The following is a 27,492-nucleotide window of genomic DNA, read 5'->3' on the forward strand; positions in this document are numbered from 1 at the left end:
AAATCGAATACGATAATTCTCGTTCGCCTTTTATCGACTGGGGGCCTATTCTCAAACTCGTACGATAACTATCGCATGTGAGAATCATTACGCAGCCAAATCAAATACGACTCAAATTTGGTATTCTCTAATACCACGCAGTCGCATACGTGTTGTCACATGCGATAATTTCCGAACGCGATAAGCCAGCAGTGTTGCCGCGTGAGAGAATCTTGCAACAGCCAATCATTGCTCAGTTTACAAGAGAAATCCATAAAGTATCGTAACAATGAGTATTCTTCGTTTGTTCTTCGATTTTTCCCAACAATGCATCGAGAGGAAGCGTGAAGCGTCCTACAGATCCATTATATTAGCTTCAAACTTGAATAAATACGATCAAAAATATATGTCTAGCGAGTACAACTATTGGATTGCAGTCTGGAATGTTGTGATGCAATACACCAGTGCAATTATAAGAAGAGGTTGAAATTAATTTTAATTGAATAATGAGCTACTTACTTTGTCACTTAAGAAATAATATTATTGCCGATAACTGAGAAGAAACAAATTTCCGATTTTAATGGTATTTTTGTAATTTCATTCTGAATAAATGAAATGAAATGAAATATACAACCTCGTTTAATCATTCATTTAATAACGACCATATAACAAGTTTTCTATTTGAACCAAAAGATAATTCGAATTAACGGGTTTTTATCGCATATGATTTGCAGTATCGCACGGTCTTACTTAGGCCGTGTTCGTAAATTTACTGCCAGTACTAAAAATTCCCTAGAACAGAGACAGAGCTGACCATGAACTCGGCAGCGCAAAAGAGATAAAAGATTGCTGACAGTACTGTCAGTCAATTTTCGAACACGGCCTCAGTCGATACACGATGGACGATAATTATCGTACACGAATACTTAACCGAAGATCAAGAATACAGTTACATATATCGCATTCGATATTTTAGACATCTCGCACGAGGTCCTTAACTCGACAATAGAGCCCCTGCTGTTCGGATGAATGAACTTTAAGCAGTAATAACTTGCTAGTAACTTCCAGTCAATTGCTGCTGCTACTGTTTGCTACCCATGAAATCTTAGCCTTAGACATTTAAAAGACTTCCTTCTTTCCGAGTGATGAATAGTTCCGAATATTTTTAAAACGTTAAAAAAAATATATAAAAAAACAATGTAATATCAAGAGTTGACTGAAGATCATCGGCAGTCGACGTACGAAGATGTCATAGAATTTTTAAAACGGGGTAACGTCGACAGTACTCGAACGATAAAAAAGGAATTTCGTATCGGCAGAAAGTGTTCAAGGTTGGCAATCTTTGCACATGTCTAGTTCGTGGCACAAGGTCGACCGACCGATGTCAGCACACTTCTCGTTACTTTTCGTTACCTCGATGGTTGGTGGATGTATACACAAGTATGATGTGTCCATGACGTCTGCGATCGATAAAGGCTTGAACCCGGAATAGTTTTTAAGCGAAGAGAAATGAGCGCGTTAGGATGATGGCACGTGTTTAAATTGTTTGAAAAATAATAGTAAGATTTTGTTAACGAACATCGTTAAAAGTTGATTAACCGCCATGTCTCGGGATGGACCAATCAGACGCACGACGTGCCGCTGCGAGCCCTCGAATAATCTATCCACAGACGAATGACAACAAAAGAGATTGATAGAGTTAGGAAGGTTCATAGGAATACGTATTTACGAAGGATTTAACACATTTTCCTTCTGTTGACAAGGTAAATAAGTTTGTATCATAGTGGTGAAAGTGTCGGGGAATATGAAGAGAAGAAATGCCGAGTGCGGCAAGCTTCGGAGGCCCTTGAAACGAAACAAAATTACGGAAGGAATTTACGGAAGGTAAACGTTCCTGCTGGTCGCCATATGTGTGCATCACAATGGCTGATCTTAAAAATAACCAAAAACCTCATCATATATATCGAGGTTTATTTTTCACTCATCCCTTCACCCCGTTGTACCAATTTACTTGATCCCCGCAATCTTTCGCCCCCAGACCTACTCTTTCACCACGATTTAAGAATTTCCAATTACCGGAGGGAAAAAAACAAAACAGATATTTTCACCACCAGTCCTGCTTGACGTTCTCCCTGGTTAAAATTGCGTATAGATTAGGACAGCAGAAACGCAAGATCACATTAAAACATATAGAAGAAAACAAATTTTCATATTTCAATAATTTTATCTCCATTTTTGTGGTTTTATCCAAATCTGTACCAAATTTTCTCTTTCTACGGTTCAAAAAACTTCAAATAGACTAAGAATACAGGGATCAAAAAATGAGCTCGCATCGCTTGAGGTTTTTTATTTTACTATTACAGTACGCTGCTTTACTTGAAGTTTCTGCTGCTATGGGCGATGGTGATATTGGCAGATTTCATTCTAGAGTTCAGATTTGAATTCCTCTGGCCGTTCTGGCTTCTCCTTCGAAGTGTTTACGATTCTTTCAAATACCAAGGCTTGGTAAGTACCTCGGCAATAACGATAATATTAACTAGCGTTTTTTTTCATCCTTCAATCTTGTTATCGTTTTTGAATGTATCTACAAACCTATTGCTCGATTCGTAAGGATTCTGAATATTTCAATGAATCTTTTACTACAACAGTTATTGGTTATAGCGCGCTTGTTTTCAGACTACAATTCGATTTTTTTTACATGCAATTTATGCATTGTTTGATAAATTGTAACACAAAAATATTAATTAATACAATACAGCCTTGAATTCAGAGATTTTCTAACTTTTAATGGAAGATTAACAGGTCTTATGAACTAACGTTTTTTTGCTTCACAGGCCTTCTCCGTGTTTTTTATTTGCATCGCCCTAACGTCAGATATGATTTGCTTCTTCTTCATCCCTGTGCATTGGCTCTTCTTTGCCGCTAGCACATATGTTTGGGTTCAATACGTCTGGCATACAGGTATGTCAATCCATTTACTTACTTACAGTATAAACTAATGAATTAGCACCATTGTAACATATAAAATTACTATTTAGATAAAGGTGTTTGCCTGCCAACGGTGATGCTGTGGCTCCTGTTCCTCTACATAGAAGCAGCAGTACGGTTACGTGATCTGCGCCACATGCCGTTTCATCTGGATCTCTGTAGGCCCTTTGCTGCTCATTGGTATTTATCTCAATTAATTAACTTTAATACGGTAACTTATGTATTGACATCCAAGTTACGATGTGAAAAGAAATAATTTACTTCACAACTTTCGAGTAGCTATGTTGTGGCAGACGTTAGTAGTTTTGGCATGTTGGGAAATATATTATATTTTTACTTCTGGTAATCAAATTTGGTTTGAAACCACCGGCACATACATTATATTACATTAATTATACTTCTATGTAGATTTATCTTATTGCATCATTCCATTCGAATTTTATGCTCATTATTAAATGGTCCATCTACTTTATTGAAAAGGATCCCACTTCGCCTTTCATAAGTGAATAAAGTTAATAGGAAGGCAGATACCAAAGCTCAGTTAATTTTTACAATTTTTGTACTGTTAACATTGTTATTCTTGGATTAAATTACACTCTACGTATTTTTGCTGTACTGTAAAACGCGATCAGTTTAGAATATTTCTAAAAGATTTAAAACATTTTTGTGAAACAACATAGTTTTTACCTTATGCTAATTACTTTTAGTTTCGTTGCAATACAGCTTTCAAACAATTATATTCCAATAGACCAGTAAACTACTGTAGTAGGACCAGTTCACGTAATACTTCCCTTTAAATTAATTCTCGAAAAATTACCCCTTTACTGATAAGACAAGTGGTAGCTAATCTCTTTTATACTTCTGGTCAGAATTATTGATAGTTTAATTTTTAAAGTAAATATCGGAATTGTGAGAAAAGAAAATTAAATACATTAGTGAGATCGATTCAAAGACCATGGAATACCGAGTGTACTTTTAAGGTTGGACAGTATCACTTTAGCCAAACTAATCAATTAGCTACTTACTATCCAGAACAGATATTGAAAGACGAAAAAAAAAAATCCTTCAAAATGAACGGTTAATAGTTATATACGTGAATAACTCATCCTGCTTAAAAAAGAAAAAAGCAACTTGTTCCTAAGAATGTGGTTTTAATTATTCAAATCTGCTGATTTTAATCAAGTTTTTATCACTTTCAGCATTGGCTATCCTGTAGTGACATTAGGCTTTGGTTTCAAAAGCTACGTGGGCTACAGAATGAGACAGGTGATGTGAATTTACTGTTTTTTCGTTTTCTACCCATTGCAAAAAAAATATATAGCATGATAGGAACGGAAGATAATTTACCATCTCACCGTTTCAGAGAAAACAAAAAGACGTAGCTAAGGAAAACGAGTTTTACCTTCAGCTGCTACAGCAAGCGCTGCCCGTCGAACAGCAGGCTGCAACTATGCAGCAGCTTCAGCCACAGGCTCAATTGCAAACACAGTTAGCCTCTGCCCCTCAGGAGCAACACACAAAGTCACAGTTGCACAGGCACAATCCACAGTACAACACAAGTCCTGAGAAGAGTAGAGGTAGTTTGCATATATATCGGGAATTCTATGCTAACTGGACTAATTTCTTATCTTTACCATCTTTGATATAATCCATATTTTCATACCATTGTACCAACTATAAAAAGGATTCTCACATTTTCCCTAAATTTGTGTTTACTTGTGAAGATTTGGAGTTCAGAAACTTACACCAGTCTTAGTCTCTTTTCAATTCTACAAGCAACTTTGAAGAATTTCATTTAGCAAACGTAGTATTGAGAGGTTTTATGAATATTTTAGTAATGGTGAATCGGTAATAAAAGCGCCGAAGAAATTGAACTATCGAAATAATAAACTACCATGTGATAAAAATTGAGATTACTCTCCAGTTATCATTGGTATTTTTCGTCCTGCGTAATATCAAATAATAATTTAAAGCACGAGTTGCACATTACCTTTAATTGACAGTGATAATTTTCATATCTCTTAAATAATAGAAGTGTTTTACCTTGCCTCTTTTCATTTCTTAAAATCTATTGAATTATGTCGAATTTGTTCACAGGTGGTTGTAGCGTGACTACAGAATCGAGCATGCAAAATGGTGGAGTACACAGTGGCACGCACAGCGCGTCACAAGCACAAAATGCCACCAAAAACAGCCACAGAAAGTCACTTGACAAAGGGGATAACAAACAGGACGAGCAACAAAACAAACAGAATGCAACAAACGTTTCACAGAATGACAAAAGTGATAAGAAGTTTGCACACAGTAATGGAACCACAGTGCCTCACAACGACCTACAATTTATTGAGAGGGTTGGGTAAGCGAAATCATCATTCTGGTTAATCCAAATTTCATCATATCTGCGCAGTTTGAAACATGAGAATCAACGCTAGGATTTGTGCAGGATATTTAAACAAACAATTGCAACGAAACTTTCCTCTAAATGTTCAGAAATTTACAATGAAAGAGCTATTCTAGTTTTGTTATTCTTTTTTAATCTAATAACGTCACAAAGTACTAATTAATTTCTTATTTAATGCTGTGCTGAAAAATACTGTTAAAATAAAAACGGCATTCATTTTTCACAGATTTCATATGAATAGTATATTGGTCAAATGCTGTGTATATTTATTGTGCAATGTAAAATCTCAAAGTAAAAGCGTTTTAAGGAAACGAAAGCAATTTTTAGAATTGCCTCTTTTCTCAGACGAGTCTCTGTTCTGAAATTCAGCTCTGTGAACGATTTTGACGTAAACGAAGTAGAAAAGGATAAATCAGTGAAAGGGGGAGGTTCTGCGCACACCTCTGTTAAAATACAGTCAAATGGATCTGCCGGAGGAAAGTGGAATAATGTTAAAGAAAGCCGAGACTCTTCGACGACAGTAAATGGTCAACGAGAGCGAAAAGGCCGACAAGCTAAATCAACAGTCGAAACAGTAGCAGAGCAACAAAAACAGCAAGATGAATATTGTCAGAGGTTTGTGACCATACTTTGGAATTCTTTGTGTTTGGTAGTTAAGGTGCTGCTGATCTGATGTCTCATATATATATTTCGTGACTTCAGAAGCAGGGAAATTTCTTCATCGAACTGTGCGAGAATGGAGGTGCGGCTCCTATTAGGAAAATTTTTAAATCGTAGCTTGAATAAAAGTTAATGTCCCTAACTCCGTCATTGCTGACGTAGATCACCGATAATGTTTATTATGCCAATTACAATCACCGACTTGAATATTCACTGCTTCTACGATTTCAGAATCTCTTACCCTTCCAATAGACATTTAAAGTTACATAAAAACACCCGCGTAATTTGGGAAAACTTATTTCATCCATTAGCTTTACATAAATATGGCACAGTTCGACAAAGAAATTTTCAGATGACAGGAGCCTGCTCATGATCGTGCTCATGATCCACAAGAAGTCTACGTCGACTTGTAAGTGATTTCATTGGTCGAATCTAACAGAACAGGCCAATGAAATCAGTGGCCTTAGTTCAACGTTGAATGTCCAAAAGCGCTGTGAGTGCTTATAACATCACGAAATATATATTTACAAGCCAGGTCAGCGGTGTCTTAAATAGCGTATAAATCAGGATACCTCAAAAATTTTATAAAGGCAAGAATCTTCTTGCTATTTTTATTACTATACGATTTTAATTTATTGCCAATGAAATAGGTTACTGGTGTGTCGCAGGCTCGAGGCTGACATCAAAAGACTAAAATCAGACCTCCAGTCAAGTCGGCAAGTTGAACAGGAGTTGCGTTTGCAAATCAGTGCGCTAGTCACTGGGGAGCGACAAGCCAAAGGTGACATTCAGCAGCTGCAGCACGATAACGATCAGCTGCAGAATAAGTAAGGGTGACAAATCTACGTACAGCCCTTTTACTTTCGTTATGTAAAAAAAAATTCAAAATAGCTAAAGCAAACTCACTTCAAAATTAAATTTCAAATCCTGGTATTTCTTCTGTAAAGTTCTGCAATTTATTCCATAGTTTTATACTTGAAAAAAACATAAACCTCTTCAGTGTAATATATTACTGAATGTTTTTAAGACATATATCAGTTCCAGTTATACATTATAATTTTTAATGATTTGATATTGTCAGACTACACGGGCTGGTAACAGCGCGTCAATTAGACAAACAGACCATGTCGTCTTTGGAAAGACGAATAACAGAAGAGAGAAGGCAGCGGAGTACCTGTGAGGCATCTTTAGCTGCAGAAAGACGGGCACGCCGTGTGGCAGAGGAAGCTCGAAGTTCCATTCCGCCGCCGCCGCCACCTGTAAGGCAAGAGTGCACTGACGCTTGTAAATCCCGAAGAGCACAAATGGAACAGGAACTGAAGAGCCTGCGTCGAGAACTCAAAGCAAAAGAAGAACGGTACGCTGCAGTAGATATGACCTATTGGATGTTGAAAAATTGACATGTTCTTTTTGAAAATTCGTTTTTTCTAGGACTTAATTTTAGTATGTGTTACCAGAAAATTTAGATAACGTGAATTGAATAGCAATTTTGCCGTAATAAGAGGCATAATACATATTCATAATATGATTTTTCGTAACACCTAATTTTCAGTTGGTTGAATCCATTTGAAATCAAGCGGGCCAGCGTACATCATATTCCATAATTGCTTGTGACTGAAGTATGTTCTTCCTTACCCAAAATAAATGTGGTTTTTTTCTGATATTTGACATGCAATGCGTGACGCACATTTCTCAAAATTCTTGATTTGAGATGAATTCAGCGTGTTGTACCTAATTTTAATTTTTTTGTTATTTAACTGCAAGAGAAGTTATAAATAGCTGGTTTAGGTACCACGTAACGTACTTTCGGTATTATCTTGAAGTTTGATTCCAAACGAAATATTTAAAAACTCTAAAAACTACTGTAGGATTATAATTTTCCTTGATAATTTTTAATCAAAGGTACGCATCAATTGAGAAGGATGTTTCACGATGTAAGGAAAGCCATGGTGAGACTGAAATCCTGCTTGGAGCATTTAGTGCCCTGCAGGATAAGAATGCTCATCTAGAAAATAGTCTCAGCGCCGAAACACGAATCAAACTCGACCTTTTCTCAGCCCTTGGGGAAGCAAAGCGTCAGCTGGAAATCAGAGAGAGTGAGTAATTACACATCGATTCATTTTGCAAAGCAGAATACAGGTTGTCTACTGCTTCTTAAATATCTTTAAATTCTGGAATTATCCTGGAATACAAAAATTGCTCCTTAAGTCCTGGAAAAGTGCTGGACTAATTCGATTCATCCTAAAAAATTTGGTACGATACAGTTTTAATTGAAAACTGTCATATTTCATTGGTAATACACGGCTTTCTTATGGAAAGTATAATTCATCAGGCCTCCAGAGCATGTGCTTAACATCTACAGTTGTATACATTTTTTTTAATCAACTCCTAACCACCTCATCCTATTCTAAAAACTCATAAGAAATCGAAATTAGAGTTCTAGAATTTTTCAATGAATTGTCCTGGAGACTCCTGGAATAGTCCTGAAATCTAAATTCTCCATTGCAGTATACATCCTGAAAATAAAATCGCCATGGTGATTACACGATTTTTCTCTTTTTCAGGTTTGATAAGAACACAGGAGAAGGAAATCGAGACGTTGAAAGCCAAGATTGCACAAGATTTGGCAGTTATGCCTCAAGATTCATTCGGTCCGGGTCCAGCGCCAAGTTCGGCCACGTCGAAGCTTCGTTTGAATAACGAAGTACGAGTTGGAGGTAATAAAATACGCGGGAATGAAAATCCCTTTCCGGGATGCACCGTATCCAATCTGGATCCAAACGCTACCGCATATACGCCGAAAGGTTCTTTGGTCGCGTCCACAGAGGCTTGAGGTCCTCTTGTTCGACTTCAAAATCATAGCCCCCACAAAGCCAGAGTCCAATAATAAACTTGACCACCCAACGTCAAACATGTTTCAGGTTAAATTCAGCTGAAACAAATTTTTTCCTATATAGAAATGAATATTTCAATTTACATGTTATTTCTCAATTGTTCGAACAAAGGATATTGGCATTTTCTCTGTTATTCAATTTCTTATGCAAAATGTAAATTACTTATTCGAAATTGTAATTTTTTTTTTTTTTTTTTTTTTTTTTTAGTCTTATGCAATCGAAGTCGAGCTCTAAACCTCAATTTTTTTTTATTTGCGAAGTTATCCTGAAACATGATTTGTACAGACCATCAGATCGTTGTCAACACGACGTAACTGTACGCGTGACATTTGGAACGGAACTTACCTGAATGAATTGGCGTTTTATATCCGCACTGCTTACATACGCTGTTCCGAAGTTTGTTATTAAAAGGATTACCTAATTATCGAGATAAATTGCGATTTAGTCCATTCATCTGTAACGTAAAGACTGCTATATATTTTTTAAATCATAACAAATTCCAATTTGAAAGAGAGTGAAATTTGTAGCGTAAACAAATCGAGTCATCAAATTCCGTGAATCCAATCATTTTTGAATAACCATAATAACACTATGAGAATGATCAAATGAAAAAGTAAACTTAAGGCGGCAGTACCAACGGCGAAGTAGAAATATTGCTTTGAAAACTTTTTCGCAACCTTCGCACAGCGTATTCATAATCTTATAATGACTCGTGAGAACGTTGACCCTCATTTAAGTCGTAACCTGAAACTAGTCCACCCTAAAATTGTATTTATTGTCATCAGTATAATAAGCCAGTAAAATCACATGATCATTGATTGCAACCACAAAGATGAAGGTATAAAAAAAACCATACAAAATAAAGTGCAATTTATTGCTACCTATTTAAAGCATTCAATGATGAGGTTTGACCAGTAAACGGTAAAATTAAACGAACGGGGCACTGAAATTTGTTCTTTTTTGTCCTTGGGCAGAACTCTTTAGATTGCACAATATGAAACTCTATAATTGGGTCGGTATCTGATTTCTTGAAAGAGTAAGGTTCAACTATCGTTCTGGCTACGGAGAATTTAATGAAATTTCAGGCGGACGCGACTAGAAAAAATTAGTAAACTAGGTAAATTAAAACTTTAAAGGCAACAGTCTTGGTTTTCTGTTGATGGTTTCACAAATTGTACATTGGTGTCGTGTTGATTTTTTATTTGCACAGCGGGGTTCGAAATTGTTTTCTTTAAAACTAATGTCAAAACGTTGAAAATGTAACTTTTTTGTTTGATGATACTTTACTTCGAAATGGGAAGCCAGTTTGGATATATCATAGCACCCATCATCGCCATGTATACACATTATCTCACTTGTATATATAAAGCACTCTCATGACATTTAATTTATTAATTATTTATTGTTTAAACAGCGAAAAGTATTGTCGGGAGGATTTACTATACATACCGTTGTGGACACAAATTTTCGTTTGTTGAATGTTTATTTCAGTTGACCCCATCTTAAATTCCAATCGTTTTATTCGCCGATGATGTTGGTTTGGTTCAAGTAATTCTAACAGTTGTAAAAAAAAAAAAAAAAAAAAATGCCAGTACAGGGCTGGTAACGGATCAATATTCGTCACTTTTTTTCATGAACAATCAAGTGACAAATTTAGTCCAAGTTACGCTAAACTTTAAAAGTTGAGTGATGTATAAATTTTTCACCGGTTTATTTAAAGGTTGGCGTTGTAACAATAATTTCATCCTAATTTATCACATATTGGTAATGTTATTGAGTATGTGAGGAATGTAAAATATTAAAATTTTGTTGATTATAGAGGTGCAGGGGCACTTGAATATTTCTTTCCACTGATTAGAAGGCGTCGGGAATTTGAAAATCTTGAAATACCTTTCCTTACAAAGCTTGTCCTTTTCTCAGAACCATTAAACAACGTCTGTTATAACAATTGTATAAACAAAAAACTCACACTTAGCTTGTGTATACCTAGATGAAAAGTTTTTTGCGTTACTTTCAGCTTTATTTAGAAATAACACCATCACTATTTGCTCTCAATAAATATACATGCATGAAAATCTTCATTCAGGCGAATATGACTCATCAGAATATGCGGAAATGCGTCCGGTCCACTGATAAAAGTGTAGCTACGCAGTAAACAGAAAAACTGAATAATTTTTATAAGATATGACATCCTTTGAAGTTTTACTTGCACTAATTGATTCATTAACCAAAATCGGTAACAAAAATATATAATCTCTCCTGTCATGCTGAGATAGCTTCAAAAGCAAGCAAGACTCAGGGTAGTTCGTTTTTTATACTTATGATTAAAATACAAGATATTTCGTCGGTTTGGTTTTTCTTCTAAATAAATAGTTAATAAATTTGTAATTGTTTGAAAATGGCGTAGCCACTACCAGCCCTGCTGATAGATTTGGTGTTCCCTGTGAAAACGTAAAAGTTTGGAAACTTCGGTGGGTTACAGGAAGCTAATGAACTATCAAAACTGAGGAAATAACAACCATTAGAATTTCGAATGATCTTTGTTCCTATTTGATTTACTAATATTCACTTTTTAAGGAGCTACCAATGCGATTCACGTTAGCGATATAGTTTCATGTTATTCACTGTAGAATGTCTTGTGAAATTTTGCCTCTTGATAAACATGATTACAAAGTTTCTATTACCATATTTAATAAATGATGTGTTTACTTAGAAAGGTGTATTAAAATTTGTGTTCACATTTGTACAGATCGTTACAATTGGTCAACTTACGTTAGGCCTGAGCCAGAAACCTCCTTTCACGCTTAGTTACGTCATGCTTAGTGCTACGCTTCCCTTTCACTGTCGGACCAGAGTTGATTAGAGCGAATCAAGTCTTGAGGAAACTTCAAAGAAGCTATTACCGAGCCTTGATGCTCTCTTTATAATACCGATCGTTACATCCATAAATTAATTATTGCCAAATGGTGAAATCCAGATGCCTATTTTAATAGTTTGATATGTATCTATTATTCATTGTCCAGCGGTATTATTACCCTCATGTATATACATAGGAATTTGATGAAAAAACAAATTTAAAAAAGTGTTAATGAAACACTTGGGCATTTGCACGGCATAGTAACGTACCGCAAGAAAAGGTTGTTAATATTAATTTCTAATCCGATTCGGGAATAATCTTTCCTAATATGTATGTAACGTAATACATGTAAGTTTCTGAGTTACATGCAAAGGCATATATGTATATGTACATATACTATACGTATATGACTTAAATATACTTGAAGTGAGAAAATTTTTAGTTTACTTTGGAACTTAACTCATTGTCAGCAGAAATTGTCTCTGCACAAGGGGCGCGTTATATAGAAATAATGAAACAAACGATTCAATTTTATTATTTAATTACAGTAATTGTTATACTTAGTTGATGATATGTAAAATACAGATACGTATCTTCCCCTCCAACACAGGATTTACAAGGATCGCAACAATGTACCTAAATACTACATTATTATTATCATCACTTGTGTCGTAAAAAATAATTTGTCCTAGTTACAACACGCAGAGAATTGAACTGATAATATATCACTCCGAATCCAGTCAGTAATCTTATCCTTAACGTGTCTTAATAATTGTAATTTTTCTTATGATATATATCACAAGTACTTAATTTATCATTATTTGATTATTTTTATTTTCATTCTTTATCTTTTCTTCTTGTTTCTTTTTTTTTAATTTTGGTTCACGGTGATTCCGATCACCGTTCCCTTCCACGATTTGAATAAGATAGCACAACGCGAGCTTATAAGTTTAAGCAACTCCTTCCGGACATATGAAAATGATATGTAATATTATTTCATTTGCTAGGCTCTAACTTTAATGATTTGTTTTTTAGTTCGACAAAAAATGTAATAATAATGATAATAATAATAATAATAGTAGTGGTAGTGGTAGTAGTAAAGGATAAAACAAGTGTTGACAAATTTCTTTATGCCTGACTGTGTTAATTAATTGATGTTGATATTTAAAAAGAAATCGTGTGATAATATGTTTTTGTCATTATACTGACTAAAATTTTAATGCGCTTCCAACATTTAATTACGTACTTACTTAACTTACTTACTCACTTATACTTTTTAATTAGAGTTTAAGTTTAAGATAATTAATTTGCTAGCTGCTGCTGCTGCTCCTGCTGCTGCTGCTGCTGCTGCTTTACAACAGCATTGATCTCACAGCACGGTCACTATCTGTGCCTGTTGCAAATGCCCTACACATCCTACTAACTTTATTGTCATGCGATCAACAGTGCACGTAGTGACACTTTAATTAATATATATATACAACAAGTTTTTGAAATAATTTGCATAAATTGAAAATGTCTCTTATTTGAGGAAAGAAGTTTCGAAAACAAAAATTGAAAACTCGTACTGTAAACCATCGTGATAATACGATCATCCAGGTACAGATTGCACAAAGTTTGTAGTTTTTATTGAATTTTTGTAATTATAACTTATGTACCATACCTGCTGCGTACAACGTGTAGGTACGGACAATTGATTCACGGCTACCGATAACGTACAATTTTATATTGTATACCACCCTCTTATTATTATAGTACGGTGTGTGTAGAAACATCTTTTTCTTTTTTCTCTCTCTTTTTCTCTCTCTCTCTCTCTCTCTCTCTTTCTCTCTCCAGTGCCCTGAATATATCTATTACATAGTAATGTTTGCGATGTACCTCCTTATTCTTGGAAGGATAACATTATTAAATAAAACTAGAAAAATAACGTCGGGCAGTCGAGAGGAAAAAAATAACGATGATAGTAATAATAATTTAGAAGAAGAAACAAAAAAACGAAATAAAAAAAAAAAAAATATGACATTTCGATAAAAACATGAAAGTACAAAATATGTAAAAGTTTAAAAGAAAACAAATAAGACATACATCGCGAAAATATTGCAAACTTATTTTGTTATATATACTGCAGAATGCCACTGTTTCAAAGGAATAATAATTTATTTTTTGTTTTTATTATACTTTTCTGGTTGATAATTGAATATTGATCGGTACCCAATATCAGCATACATATCTATTATTAAAATCTCTTAATCTTCCTTCAATATTGTTAATTCGGCAATTATTTCTAATAAATTGTTTGTAACGAATTTTATATTCACATATGTTTCTCACACACGTCGTGCAGTTTGGTACTGATCAATTTTTCGTTATTTACAAAACTTATGCTAAATTGATATGTAATGTGTATAAAAAAAAAAAAGAATTGCTGTAAAACGCCATTAAATTTGAAATGATTGTGAAAATTTAGTACAACTGTTATTATGATTGAAATTGTTAGTATTTAATTTGATATATTGGAAACGAACAATGAATGGTAAATAGATAATACATACTGGCGAAATATTTGAAACTTGCGTCGCAAAGGAATACCAAAATCGATTAAAATAAAAATAAACAAACAAATGAAAAACAAAGTTATATCAAATATTGTTTGCACAGAGTTAATTCGCATTCAGCATTTGTTGTTATATGTGGATGGTCTTGATGTTAATGTTTAATCAATCCTGACCCTAGGGTGTGTAATGCTTCTATAATGAAACGATATATTGACAAATAAAGTGATTGCATGTCAATAAAACACTATAGCATCCGTGCATAAACCAAAAACAAAAAACTTTCTGATAACCATAATTTGTCAATCAAGGTAACGATTAATCTTACATGTTCGTAGCACCATTCAGCTCTTGTTGTAAGCTGCCCCATCTGACTCCCTCACTCTTTCATGAATTACACATGATGCGAGCACGTAAATATGGGAATAAGATACATATTGCTTATCACACGAGACTACTTGCACATATTCTTATTCTAGTGGATCGTCAGCTGAGTGAGCCAATACTTGTTGACTTAACACAAACAAGAGAAACATTTTTCCTGATCTACGAAAATAATTATCGAAACACGATTGTCTTTCTCGTTCTTCTTTTTTTTCCAATTAAGTGTTCGCCGGAGTTTATTTTATTTTTATTTACAATTAGTTACTTTTCAGATCTAAGCTGATTTGAGTTTCTTGTAATTTGTTAATATTGTTGGAGACTATAGTCATGTAGAGATACATTTTTTACAAAACGTTTTAGCATTATATTCAATTCAATTCTTTTAATTCTATTGAACATTCTAAGATGGATGCAGCCGCATAATAATGGTTACTAATTTATTCTTCCCTCATTCCGTACAAGCTGGTCGCTTATAGGGACATATCCGAAAGAGTATGGATGATTTGGAAATTATTGTTGTTATTATTATTATTATTCAAATCCCATGCAACATAATCTGACATGAGGAATGGGTCCTAGATGTTGTTGCATATATAGTTAGTGTTTAACACTTGGTTGCGATGGTATATGATAAACACAACATAGTACGAAATTGAGAATAACAGAAGAAGAAAAAAAACTGCAAGCAATGCGATTGCAATGCGATTCGAATGAGTAACTAGAAATGTGGTGGCAAGTTGATCCAATTACAGGGCTCATAGTGGTCTCCGTGACCAGAAAAAGTGATAAAAGTGATCATTTAGTGACAATAAAGTGATTAAAAAGTGACATGTTTCGGAAAATTTATACATTCAATTTCGGAGTACATGGTTCACATCTATTATACCGAGTGCCTGTTCGTCAAGGTGGAGTGAGAATGTAAAATTTTTGTAAATCGAAAGGGCCGATTGTAAGAAAGTTATGGATATGCGTGTAAGTACAGAATTTTCTTTGCCGCAGCCTGAAAGTTAAGATCTTCAGCTACGGAAAAAGATTTAAAGTTTTGGTGTTATAGTCCGATTCAAAATTCATGCTTTTTCCATACTTATTCACACATGCATGATGATTATGTTCACATCTTTGCATCAAATTGGGACATTCTGAACCGAAATGGAATTGGTGTCATTTTGTTTTTTGAACCATCAGGAAAGTATTTTTACAGATTAGAGAATTGGGAAAGAATTATTTCTCGATTCAGGCTTTTCCAAGAAATTGGTGAATCTCAAATATGCTCTTCTTCGTAGAGGGTGATTCGCTACTTGAAAATCACTCGGGCACTGACTAAGTCACTAAGTCAGTCAGTCCGTCAGTAAGTTAGTTAGTCAGTCAGTGCCCAAGTAACAGGAATCTACTCGAAAAATTCAAGTAGTGAACTATTCATGACTTTGTTCAAAGAAGAGCATATTTGAGATTCACCAGTTTCTTGGAAAAGCGTGAATGGAAAAATAGTTCTTTCCCAATTTTCTAATCCGTACAAATACTTTCGGGATGGTTCAAATTACGGTTCTTGCCAATGAGTGTACAAAAGTATTATATTGAACCAACCAGAAAAAAGTGGAAATTAGAAACAAGTAGTGAAAAAATTGAAAAAAAATAAACAAATAAATAAAATAACTCTGCCTATTACGGTTCCAAGCCTGGATGTGAAAAAAGAATGATTTTATTTCTAAACAGTAAAACTATGCAAAAAATTTTTTATATGTTTTTCAATAATATATGATTAACGAGAATGACATGTATTCCAGTTCAGTTCAGAATATTCCAATTTGATGCCAAGAAGTGAACATAATAATTGTGCATATGTGTATAAGTGTGAAAAAACCATGTATTTTGGATTGGTAGATAACACCAAAACTTTAATATTTTTTCCAGAGCTGAAGATCTTTACTTTTGGAGTGCAGCAATGAACTTTCTGTACTTACACGCGTACCCACAAAATTTCCACACCCAGCCATATCGATTTTGACAAATTTTACATTTTCGCCCCATCCCAATAAAGAGAGAATATAAGTACCAAAACATAAGAAAAAAAAATCTAGATCATTATGGTATAGTTGAAAAAAGTTACTTTTTGCTGGATGGTAAGAAAAAAGTGGAAAAAATTGATTAAAAGTGAGAAAAGTGACGTACTATGAGCCCTGCAATTACATCTAACATCTGTATTTGTAGACTGGGTGAGGAACGTTAAACTTACCTTATGTAATACTATTTTATAACGCACTTAAAATCGCCAGGGTAATGTGTACCTTGGCTGAAAACAAAGACTCTTGCCCGAATGTTTCTTGGTATAAATATGAAGTATAAGTCATGGGACAAAACGAAAGATAACAAAAATAATAGAAAGAAAAAAGAAAATAGGTATGTAGCGATGACATGATATGTACCCTCAAATAAATACATGCATCTACATCATTATTCTGTAATAACTTGCAGAATAAATTGTACGTAAATGAAAATTGAAGTGAAAAAAAGGATACAAAAAAAAAAAAACGTAAATAAAAAAATGTTATTCATGCTTGAGATAAGCATAACTACACATTTTTTTCAACGTTTGGAGTTGTTCTGCTCTCTATGTATGTCAAAAAGTCATTCGAAGTGAAATAAAAATAATTAAAAAACAGCGGAAACTGAATTCGACTAATTACAATCGCCCCAGTTGAAAGGTAAATGAAAAAAACACCAGGAAGAATATAATTCCAAGTTTGTAATTAATAGTAATAGAGTATAACGAGAAATAAATCATTTCCAAATTCATCCTCAAGGGAAAATATCATTGCATAAAAAATTACACTTTTTAGTAATAGTAGTTATTATCTAATTGAATTACGTCTTTATACACAGAATATGATTTGTAGATCTTTAGTTTGATTTGTCAGTTCAGTGATTCGGAATAACTCAGAGCACTGGTTTCAAATAAATGTTTATAACTTCTATCAGATTTATTGTAGAAAATGTTATACTTTTTACTTGGGTTACTCTTAGTCATTCTGAAGTGAAAAATCGAACAAACTGTTAGTTAAGACATATCCCTACATATTTACAGTATTATACCTGTTCGGTTTATGCTTAAGGTATAACAAAGCAGTGATATCATATCAAAACTAAATTTCAAGCTAAATACGATAGTTGCCAACATCGTGACTCCATAACAAAAGTCATGAAACTACTTTCAACGCACCTTTCCAAATTTTAACAATTGCCCTACCAAAGTTATGTTTCGAACAGACAAACAGTTCGTATAATGAGCCACTCATACCAGTTTCATTTTGCCCCTACACGTATGCAAGTACCCAATGTGCAAAGTGATTTCCGCGAAATAAATTTTCGGAAGTGAAAAGTTGACTAACGAATATTTAACATAAAAATTGTTCCTTTGATAAAAATGTGTGGTGTGACATAACGTTCAACAATTTTATATTCGCGATATTGAGCAAAACATTATTTTTTATAACATTTAATTCGTGGATTCAAACTTTGGGACGTATAAGAAGTCATTCAAATGTTATTTTACACCAAAGAAAATAACAGCTAAATCATACTTGGGAATTCACAATCAGTCCACAAAGTTATGTGCACATACAGGTGCGAAAAAATGGAAACGGATTTATTGACTCTTGATTCAAGTTCAACCGATTTAAGGCCTCTTTTCCGCTGTTGTTTCGATTTCCTCACAGAAGAAAGGAGCCACAGACGAAATTTATGTAATATCGTATATATTTTGATTCAAAGTACTTCAATCTGTCAAAAACAATATTTATTTGGCTGGATGCGTATCTGTGTGAATAATCCAGATTTATGTTAGTTATTCGGGATGAAACGGTTTTTGTTATGAATGCGTAAGTCTTCTTCCTGCAGTCGAAATTACAGTATAAACTCAACGGTAAGTGGGTGGGCAAATGTTAATTTTCAGATCCGTATAATTGGTTTTCGCTTCACTACTATAAAGGTATACTTAAATCAAACCTTTACAGTACATTTTAACATCGGATATTATATATTCTATCACATTCGACATTACAGTGTCATTGAAGCACAGTTAAACTTTAAAACAGAAGGAAACCGCCCAATTTTGAACGCATATGATGTATTGGACGTAAATTCGCTTAAAAATAAGTGCAAAGTGCATCTGGCACGAGGTCAAATCACAGTTAATTACAATTTTTAAATATACTCAGCTAACTTTACTTAATTTCAAAAATGTGTTCAAGCTGAACATGTCATGATTTAATCGGTTTTGGTACTGGTTAGACATAATAGAACTCTAATAAATTGGTATTATGATATTCAAAATTAGCAATAAATATATTTGTTGGAATAGTTCCTTTTCTTTAAAAACTTAGGTTAAGGTATAAAAAATCTATAGATAAACAATATGTCATAAATGTGTAGCATGATTAGAAGCTTCTTAAAACACGATTACGATTAGACTTAAATTTTCCCTACTTTTGTTTCAAGTAGGTATTTTAATTAAAAATTTTAAACTGCATTAAAGGAACTCTTTATAAAATGGATATACCTTACATCTGTATGTATCATGTATGTTTTTTGGCATCTTTTGTATGATCACACTTCATTTAACATCGATATAACTGTTGGTGCGCCAATGTCAGGGTTCCTAGAAACTTTACTTTGTCATTATATTTTTCCCTTACGGCTTGTCAAAAATTCTTTCATGGTAGTATTATCGTGGGATAAAGTTCTACCATAAGACAACATTAGGTATTCTTAATTTCCTTTTTACTGGCCATAATATGAAGCTAGAGAAATCTGTTCTTCGATTTTCTCAAGCAGGATCTCCGCAATGTTCACTTTTTTGCCATCAGAATCATAATCTGTAATGAGATTCAGTTTATTTTCAATTATCTTATTTTGGTAGTCAATGTTTTACTTGCAAGAACCTGGAGTTGTAATTAAGATTGGCCAATCACATGCAATTTATGAGTATCATCTATAGACACGTAGACGTTGCTAGATTTGAAGTGAATGGCACATTAGCCGACCAAATAAAAATTTACCTTCGTAATAAATCAATTCACACAAATCGCGGCATTCCGGTTTACTTCTAATGATGTGCCGCAGAGTTCTATAAAAAGATCCCGCAATTTCTTTCTTGTATTCCTTATAAGAGGCTATAACACAAATCAAAACATACAATTGGTATGTAGCAATGTGACAAAACAAGCACCATGTCGTTTCAGGTATTGAAATGAACTTGTGATTCAATAGTTTTAAAGTTAGACATAACTTACACGAATCCTTGTCAGAATGTTCCAGAACTTCGTAAAACGTCAGCAAAGGAGTTGCACCTTCAGTTATCACATATACCTTACTATCGTTTCCTCTTTGTCCCCTTGGATGGATCTTGTAGACACTATTGTGATACGTGCGATGAACTACACCGGCTCGATGTTTAACAACCGATTCGAGTTTCTGGAATAGTATCAATACATGCCAGTTATATATAGTCAGAATGGTGTTGAGATATCCTTATAGTGCGAGAGCCCACATTTTTTCTTATCGCACCAAATGTAAAACTACATCGAATTGATAGTTTAGATGATTCTAAGCCCAAAAATGTGATTTTCTAAAATTTTACGTTTTTCGTTTGCTCTGAGCACATTTTCAAAAATGTCGTAAAATTTAGCCAATTCTATCATATAAAAAAGTCTGATTTACGGATTGTATGTCAAGAATGGCACGTTGCACCTGGCCAGAAAACCAGTTCTGATAAAAAAAAATATATATATATTAGGGTGAGCAAAAAAAACTAACCTATCAAATCTATGGTCTTAAAAGGACTTAATTACTGAGAAATAAATCCTCCCGTTTGGAAAAATTTTTAGCTCAATTTTAAAAAATGTCGCTGGCCATTTGAAATTTCCCATTTAAATAACATGCAAAAAAATTTTTTTTCATTAAAAATGCTAGAACTTTCGAATCGTTTTACATTTGCATTTTTTTTTTATTGGCAAAATGAAGAAAAAAAAATCTTACAAAAAATCTGAAAAAATTTTCAAATATCCAATGTGACATATAAAAATGTTTCAGCAACCATCCATAATAAAATTACTTCCGCTTCTAATTTTTTTTAACATTTTTTTTTTTCGGAAAGAGCTTGAAACCAGTAAGAGGGGAAAATCGGCCCACTCCGGCTCCAACCTTAACAATTTTGATATCTGACACAGGATTTTTCGGAATTTTTAAAAATTTTTAATTTTGGCCGGTCAATAAAATAGTTTCTTAAAATTGTAGAGAATTCAAATTGAGTGGAAAAAAAACAAAAAAAAAAAACGGAGTACTTTTCAAAGTGAGAAAAATCATAGAAAAAATCGCGCGCCAAATCTGAGAGGTCAAGTGTAAAACCCAGGTCCAATTGGCGTGGAATGCCCCATATATAGCATTGTGTCTGAAAATCATATTTTTAAGTAAATTTAAGTCAATTGATGCGAAATAATTAATTTCCAGAAAAAAAATCTATTTGCTGGACATTTTGAAAGCATTTCAAAAATGTAATAAAATTGAACGAGTTGATATTATCGCAAATCGTCTGAAAACTGTTAGACATGATAAAATAAGTTGCCCAGATGTAAAATAAACCGATATCAGACAAATTGAGTATTGCACGGGCTCTATCAGAGTATTATAGGCAAGATTAAAAATGTCCGAAAACAGTATTTTGGTAATTTCGTTAGCCATACAAAATATTTGAAACAAATTTGAAGTTAATTGCTATCATACGAGTCAGCTAAGTTTTACGACATTCTTGAAAATGCGCGCACGTCAAACGCATGACACAAAATATCTGAAAACACTATTTTCAGTACTAATTTAATAAAATCTACATACATTTTCAATATCAGACATATCGTCGCAATATGATCTGGTTTTTTTTTTACATCACCCTGTGCGACCTTGCAAGATTTCTGATGATTACTACCCCCCTAGTCCTGTCTAGGATCATCTAAATTATTGATTCTACCTAGTTTTATCCTTGTTGCGATGAAACACGATTTTGGTTACAGGCTCGCCTACTATTATCACCACGAAGATAACAAAATCTCAATCAATATTGTCTGCATGTGATGAATTTTATCGAATATTTTCACGTTCTATCAGCTATGTATATTCAATAAGAGCAAGGATAGGACACCCCCATAAAATGCTACTAGTTTCTATCTTCAAAGTATCTTGTTTAGGTGTATTATTTCAAATTAAAGAAGGTTTAAGCCTTCATGAATACCTTTGCACTTTCCATCCAGTAGTAGCTAGCTTCTTCAAGATTTGGAGGAATGTGAAGCGAGGTAGGAATTAGAATGAAAAGTTTTTTCACTGGTACCTCCACTCCATTTTGACTTTCATATACCTTGATGTTCTCATATAAGCCTAATGACAAATTTAAAATTGGAAAAATTATTATCAGCTTGTGAAAACCATAAAATTTCAGCGTAACAGCAACGAAGCCATGAGAAAAAAGTCTTGAAACGAATTTTTATCCTAGCCATCGATGAGATTTGGTTATTTTTAGAGCTTCATACTACATTGAGCTAAACAAAATTCAAACCGTCAAACTATAAGTGAAAGATATCGCACTATAGATCTGTTTTAGAAATCGTAAAATATGGAAAAGGTTATTGGATTAGGCTTAGTGAATCCTGGAAATATGTCAGTGATAGTAAAAAAAAAAAAAAATTGAGATAACAGGCTTACTAACAGTCTTGTCTTAAAACCATGGTACGTTAAATTCAAATTAACTACGTATTTTTGACCTTTCTTCTCATCCCCAACTGAAGGAAGAACGATGTTCAAGTATCCGTAGAAGTAGCTGTATGCCATACTGCTTCCATAATCCAAACCTTTCATTTGTGAAACTTTCAAAACTGTATCTAGTCTACTTTCGTCCTGAAATCAGGGATAAAATGTGATAGACGTTGTGAAGATATTGATTCATATGAGGTACATCTGCAGTGAAAAGACGTAAAAATATGGTTATGGAGTTTCTACCAAAAGTCGTAATTCCTTGCGCACTATTTCTCAAATACTTACAATATTAATCAGGCGGAGTATGATCATTGAAGAAAGCAATGAGCAGATGTACGGTTCTGGACCGTGGCTCCAAAGAAACATGATCGGATTTTTGACTGCCATTATCATAGCCTATAAAATTTAATGAAGAATAGAGAGAACTGTGGAAATCTTAGACAACTGTAAATCATTTAAAAAAATCTCTGTTCTCCACCTCTTTATTGGAAGTAATTTTTCTGATATAGGGCTATTCCGCGTCAACCGGATCAGTCATCTCTCAGATATTTTTTTAATTTGGCATGTGGATCGTGTGGGAGGAGTTAGATTTTTGTGCCAAAGCGCGAATCTCACAATGCAAAATTCGATTTTTTATTAACAATAACGAATTAGACTCCCATTTTTTTCAAAAATTCATAACTTTGGCAAAAAATTAGATACAATATATTTTTTTTTTCAAATTACGCGGAAAGCTCCATAAAATTAAAAAAAAATACGAAATGGTAAAAAAAAAGTTGTTATCAATTGTTTATTTAACAATTAATTTTTCAAAGATTTTTAAAACAGTGACGGACACGATCAAAAAATTTTTTTAAAATTCTGACATGTTCCTTGAACTGTACTACAACCTGTGAATTAATTCCAGAGGGGTGTTTTTCTTCGTTTTCGAGTAAAAAATCATTAAAGGTGTCGATGCGCATGAAATTGCGGCGCACCGAGTCTCTACGTAATGGCGGGCGGCCGGTTGCCGTCCACCGCTACCCCGCGGTGGCGTCGCAGCGTTACTTTAGTCATTTTCACGATGTAGGACATGATTGGAGAATCTGAAAAAACTACTGTACCTTCACAAGACTTGCTCAAAGCAATAAGTGAAGTTTCAAGAATGTGTTTTTATTTTAAAATAAGTAGCAAGTTATGTAATTATTATCATTTATGTGCACTCTCATGGTGTGTAACCGTTATTTTGAATCTCTGTAATAAAAAAACGGTGAAAAACACATTCCTGAAACTTCACTTACGAATTTTTGAAAAAAATGGGAGTCTAATTTGTTATTGTTAATAAAAAATCGAATTTTGCATTATGAGATTCGTGCTTTGGCACAAAAATCTAACTCCCCCTACACAATCCACATGCCAAATTAAAAAAATATCTGAGAGACGACTGATCCGGTTGATGCGGAATAGCCCTATAACGAAATGAATGGTAGATTTTCAGGTCTTACTATAATTGCAATGCTGACAATGAGACAAAAGTACACGAAAGTCGTATTTTTAAAGAAAATTTAGCAGTCGATTGCTGTAACATTACTAAACTCTGATAAGATAGTAGGACATAAAATGAAATTCTATGTTCGAACAAGAACATTAAATTAGTAATAATTGGAGCATGTTGAAAGTGTGTTCAGTATAAGTAATGAACACCAAAAGCTAGCTCACAGACTCATAATTCACTCTATACTTTATACCCTTAAGTTATTTTATAAACAACGTATATTGTTCTGAATTTGAAAAGACAATTCAAACTAAGCCATGTATTATCCATTACTTTAATATTACTACGTACAATCAAACTCGAGATGCACACTGCGATGATAATTATACATAATGTGTTGTATTCCAGCGCAACTGCGAAGACTTTCAAGATTTTGTCATCATATCTTGCATGGACATGACGTAACTCTTCGAAAAGATTCGTGATTCTCATCAAGAAATTGCACAATGAGATCAAAATTACGTTACTTGCAGTGCAGTAAACTTGAAAAAAAAATATACATTTGTCAATTTAGATTATATACATTGAGTAAATTTGAGTAAAAAATAAATATTGGATTATAATCTGAATCCATAAGTTACATAGAGTTACTGAAAACTTCTGATTATATCAACATTACATCTTATACTAACCACAGTATTTAATGTAATCATTTAAATCTCGGTTCCTTGATGCATAGTAAGCACATACTGAAAAAAAGGACATTACATCGCATATAATTCTAATGAAGAGTCATGTGAATTAATATGCATAATAAAATAGAATTATTCAACAGGGTGGAAAACATTTTGCTCAAATAAAATTCCCTGACTTTTCCCATAAAAAAAATGCAGAATTCCCTGACTTTTTCCTATGAAACTTAGATAATGTTGGGCAGATTTTATGACCAAAAGCTTCAGAAGTTGTGCATCCTGAATATATAAATTCGGATCTAAAAAACACACGGTGTTGCATCGTATTACACAAATAATTAGAAATTGAACAATAACATTTCCGAAAATTAACTTAACTGAATTAATTAAGCATAGTTGAAGTTTGAAAACGATTTATAAAGAAAGTATGTTTTTTCCTATGATCCATCATAATTCCCTGACTTTTCCCTGACTTTTCCCAATAGATGAAATTTCCTGACTATTCCCGATTTTCTTGGTCGGTCACCACCCTGTTCAATTAAATATAAATGAAAGTAGACTATTTAGAAGTAATTGTTGATCAAAAGCTTAATTTAGTTTTATAAATTTCACACTTACACATCATAAGTAGAATGGTTAATATAATCTGTGTAATCAGGGCAGTATTACCACGATCTCCAGGTATGTTTTTAGGGTACAAAAGCCCCCCTCCTCTTAATTCCTTGACTACCTAGTGATTAAAAACACAGAAATAAACATTTTTATTTGGTTTCAGACTAACTTTTTTCCAACCGTAATTTGAAAAAATATTATGTCTCACCAGACTTGTGTTTTCCAAATTTCTAGTCTACCGTTCTCACTAACAAGAGAAACATATACATATACTATGAAATGGCAAAAACGTAATCAATGTGATTAAAAATATTTGCGATAAACTTAATAATCAAAAAAGTTTACCAGAAATTTCAACACAAGGGAATGAAAATAAAAAAAATAAAAATAAATTGAGACCCTTCTTATCTCTAGGGGAAAAAATAATAAAGTTCTTTTGTTTTTAATAATAGGTTTCAAGAGATTTTCTAATTTTCTACATCCATAAAAACACTGTGATTGCAACTAATTCTGGTTCACTTACTGGCTCGCTAACCAACTCACATGCCTAAACTTACTGAAAATTTTTAAAACATTTCTATTCGAATCACCAGAATGAAAACTGGATACTTGTTAATTAACAATAAATTCAACTTGCCTGTAGTTCGTTACAATCAATCGCACTCGCCATTTTTAGTTGTAAAAAGTAAGTGTAACAGAGCTGCTTTTTTTCGCTGGTTCATTCAGAGTAACGCTGAATATCTGTCGATTTCATTGGATGGTCAGTGTATGTCCAGAAGGAGACTGGCGTACTTTAACGGAATACTATTTGTAACTTAACCCAATCATTGCATACACAATATATATTATAATCACACCTTCTGCTGGAGGTTCGTCGCGTTCCGCAGATTTACCGAGAATCGTAAGCAGTCGCAAGTTCCACTCCCGGTTCTGTGCGTAGTTACACTTTGATGCAGACTTGCCGGCACGTCGCTACTACTCTGTTGCATACATATGTGTATCAGCTTTCCATGTGTGCATGCTTGTGACTTACTAAAAATGGCAAATAAACATATATGGGGTGTAAGCATAACGTACTGAACATCATCTCTGTGATCTTGACAGAAGCTAAATTTTTGTCGTAAACATTAGTCTGCATTGACGACAGCTGACTGCGAATTTTTAAAATCCGTCTGTAACGTGAATAGGACTAAACAAACGACGTTACCCGTCTAGAATGGACATTGTTGATAATAATGTAATCTGTACACATTCGATGTGCAAGTCATAATAATCGAAAGCCATTTACTATATTCAATTCAAGTTACTCATGCGCACTCTCAACAGGATAAGGTCGTGTAGCATGTTAACTGTTCAATGGAAGAAGTTCGCAACATTCACGCCATTGAACTAAAATATCACTTCAAGACGGTTATGTTATAATTGAGTGGTTCGGGCGGCAGGCGATTTTGCTTGCAGTTTACAATGCATCTCGTACTATACTTCGTACCATACTTGTATTGAATCAACCAACACTGTTTCGCGACTGATCACACTCGCTTACGTCGTCACTATATTTATATACTTCCAATGTAAAATTGAAATTAAACTTGAATTGTGAAATTGTAATCAAGAAGACAGAGAATTAAACGTATCAGCTGTATGTAAATTAATTAGAATCTAAATTCTACGTATATCACAGTGCATGTGACAACGGAAGTATAAAATGCATAGTAATTCTTTCAAATATACATCATAAACTATATATATATGAATAGATATATAAATCACTGAAATATAGTAATACTGGAACGCGCACGGTGTACAAAACACGTGTTGCCACTCTGTCCCCACGCAAATGTTGAACAAAGAAATGTGCTCCCATTAGTGAAAGAGAGATGAAGTCCTCCCAACTCCATCTCTTTCGTTGCCAATTAAAAACGTGTATCTGAGAAAGACAGAATCCTCGTAATTTTCTATCTTTCTCCGCGACACTCCGGGCAACGTTGGATAATACCGCCTAATTCAGTGAGATAGTCCGTGAGTGAGATAAATAATCGTACATACTTGGCGTTTTCAGATGTCGTCACGGTCGTCACCATGAACACATGTCGTTACTGTTTGGCCTTGTTACGATTAGTTTTTTGATTGGCTCTTCGTAAGTCCGTAGATTGGACCGTGATTCGTGTTGCCTTGACGAATAGAAATTCGTACCTCAAGCCC

General features: G+C 33.9%; 2 protein-coding genes across 9 annotated transcripts; one reads left to right on the forward strand and one right to left on the reverse strand.

Moving 5' to 3' along the window:
- The first annotated feature begins 1,374 nt into the window (after positions 1-1,374).
- Positions 1,375-18,333, forward strand: LOC107217515 (macoilin-1). 4 transcript variants are annotated; one of them, XM_046734613.1, is made up of 13 exons: positions 1,378-1,863; positions 2,343-2,484; positions 2,814-2,940; positions 3,018-3,147; positions 4,167-4,233; positions 4,331-4,544; positions 5,065-5,323; positions 5,714-5,983; positions 6,679-6,855; positions 7,110-7,385; positions 7,931-8,124; positions 8,593-8,745; positions 11,672-18,333. In XM_046734613.1, the coding sequence occupies exons 1-13, from the start codon at positions 1,784-1,786 to the stop codon at positions 11,728-11,730; spliced, it is 2,148 nt and encodes a 715-aa protein (XP_046590569.1). In that variant the 5' UTR covers positions 1,378-1,783; the 3' UTR covers positions 11,731-18,333. The 4 variants fall into 4 exon arrangements, with proteins under 4 accessions (XP_046590567.1, XP_046590566.1, XP_046590568.1 ...); XM_046734611.1 differs by having other exon boundaries at positions 1,375-1,863; positions 6,697-6,855; positions 8,593-18,333; XM_046734610.1 differs by having other exon boundaries at positions 1,376-1,863; positions 8,593-18,333.
- LOC107217514 (stimulator of interferon genes protein) lies at positions 17,444-27,453 on the reverse strand. 5 transcript variants are annotated; one of them, XM_046734615.1, is made up of 11 exons: positions 27,337-27,453; positions 25,928-26,322; positions 25,297-25,408; positions 24,679-24,735; positions 24,338-24,528; positions 22,798-22,908; positions 22,521-22,653; positions 21,995-22,137; positions 20,004-20,184; positions 19,770-19,883; positions 17,444-19,586 (listed from the first exon to the last, which is right to left on the reverse strand). In XM_046734615.1, exons 2-11 carry the CDS (start codon positions 25,958-25,960, stop codon positions 19,492-19,494), a joined length of 1,170 nt encoding a protein of 389 aa, XP_046590571.1. In that variant the 5' UTR covers positions 25,961-26,322; positions 27,337-27,453; the 3' UTR covers positions 17,444-19,491. The 5 variants fall into 5 exon arrangements, with proteins under 5 accessions (XP_046590571.1, XP_046590570.1, XP_015510560.2 ...); XM_046734614.1 differs by lacking the exon at positions 27,337-27,453 and adding an exon at positions 26,780-26,961; XM_015655074.2 differs by lacking the exon at positions 27,337-27,453 and having other exon boundaries at positions 25,928-26,031; positions 26,148-26,334.
- Between the last annotated feature and the right edge of the window lie 39 nt (positions 27,454-27,492).

Source organism: Neodiprion lecontei, chromosome 3 (assembly GCF_021901455.1).
Source record: "Neodiprion lecontei isolate iyNeoLeco1 chromosome 3, iyNeoLeco1.1, whole genome shotgun sequence".
NCBI classification, from domain to species: Eukaryota; Metazoa; Arthropoda; class Insecta; order Hymenoptera; family Diprionidae; genus Neodiprion; species Neodiprion lecontei.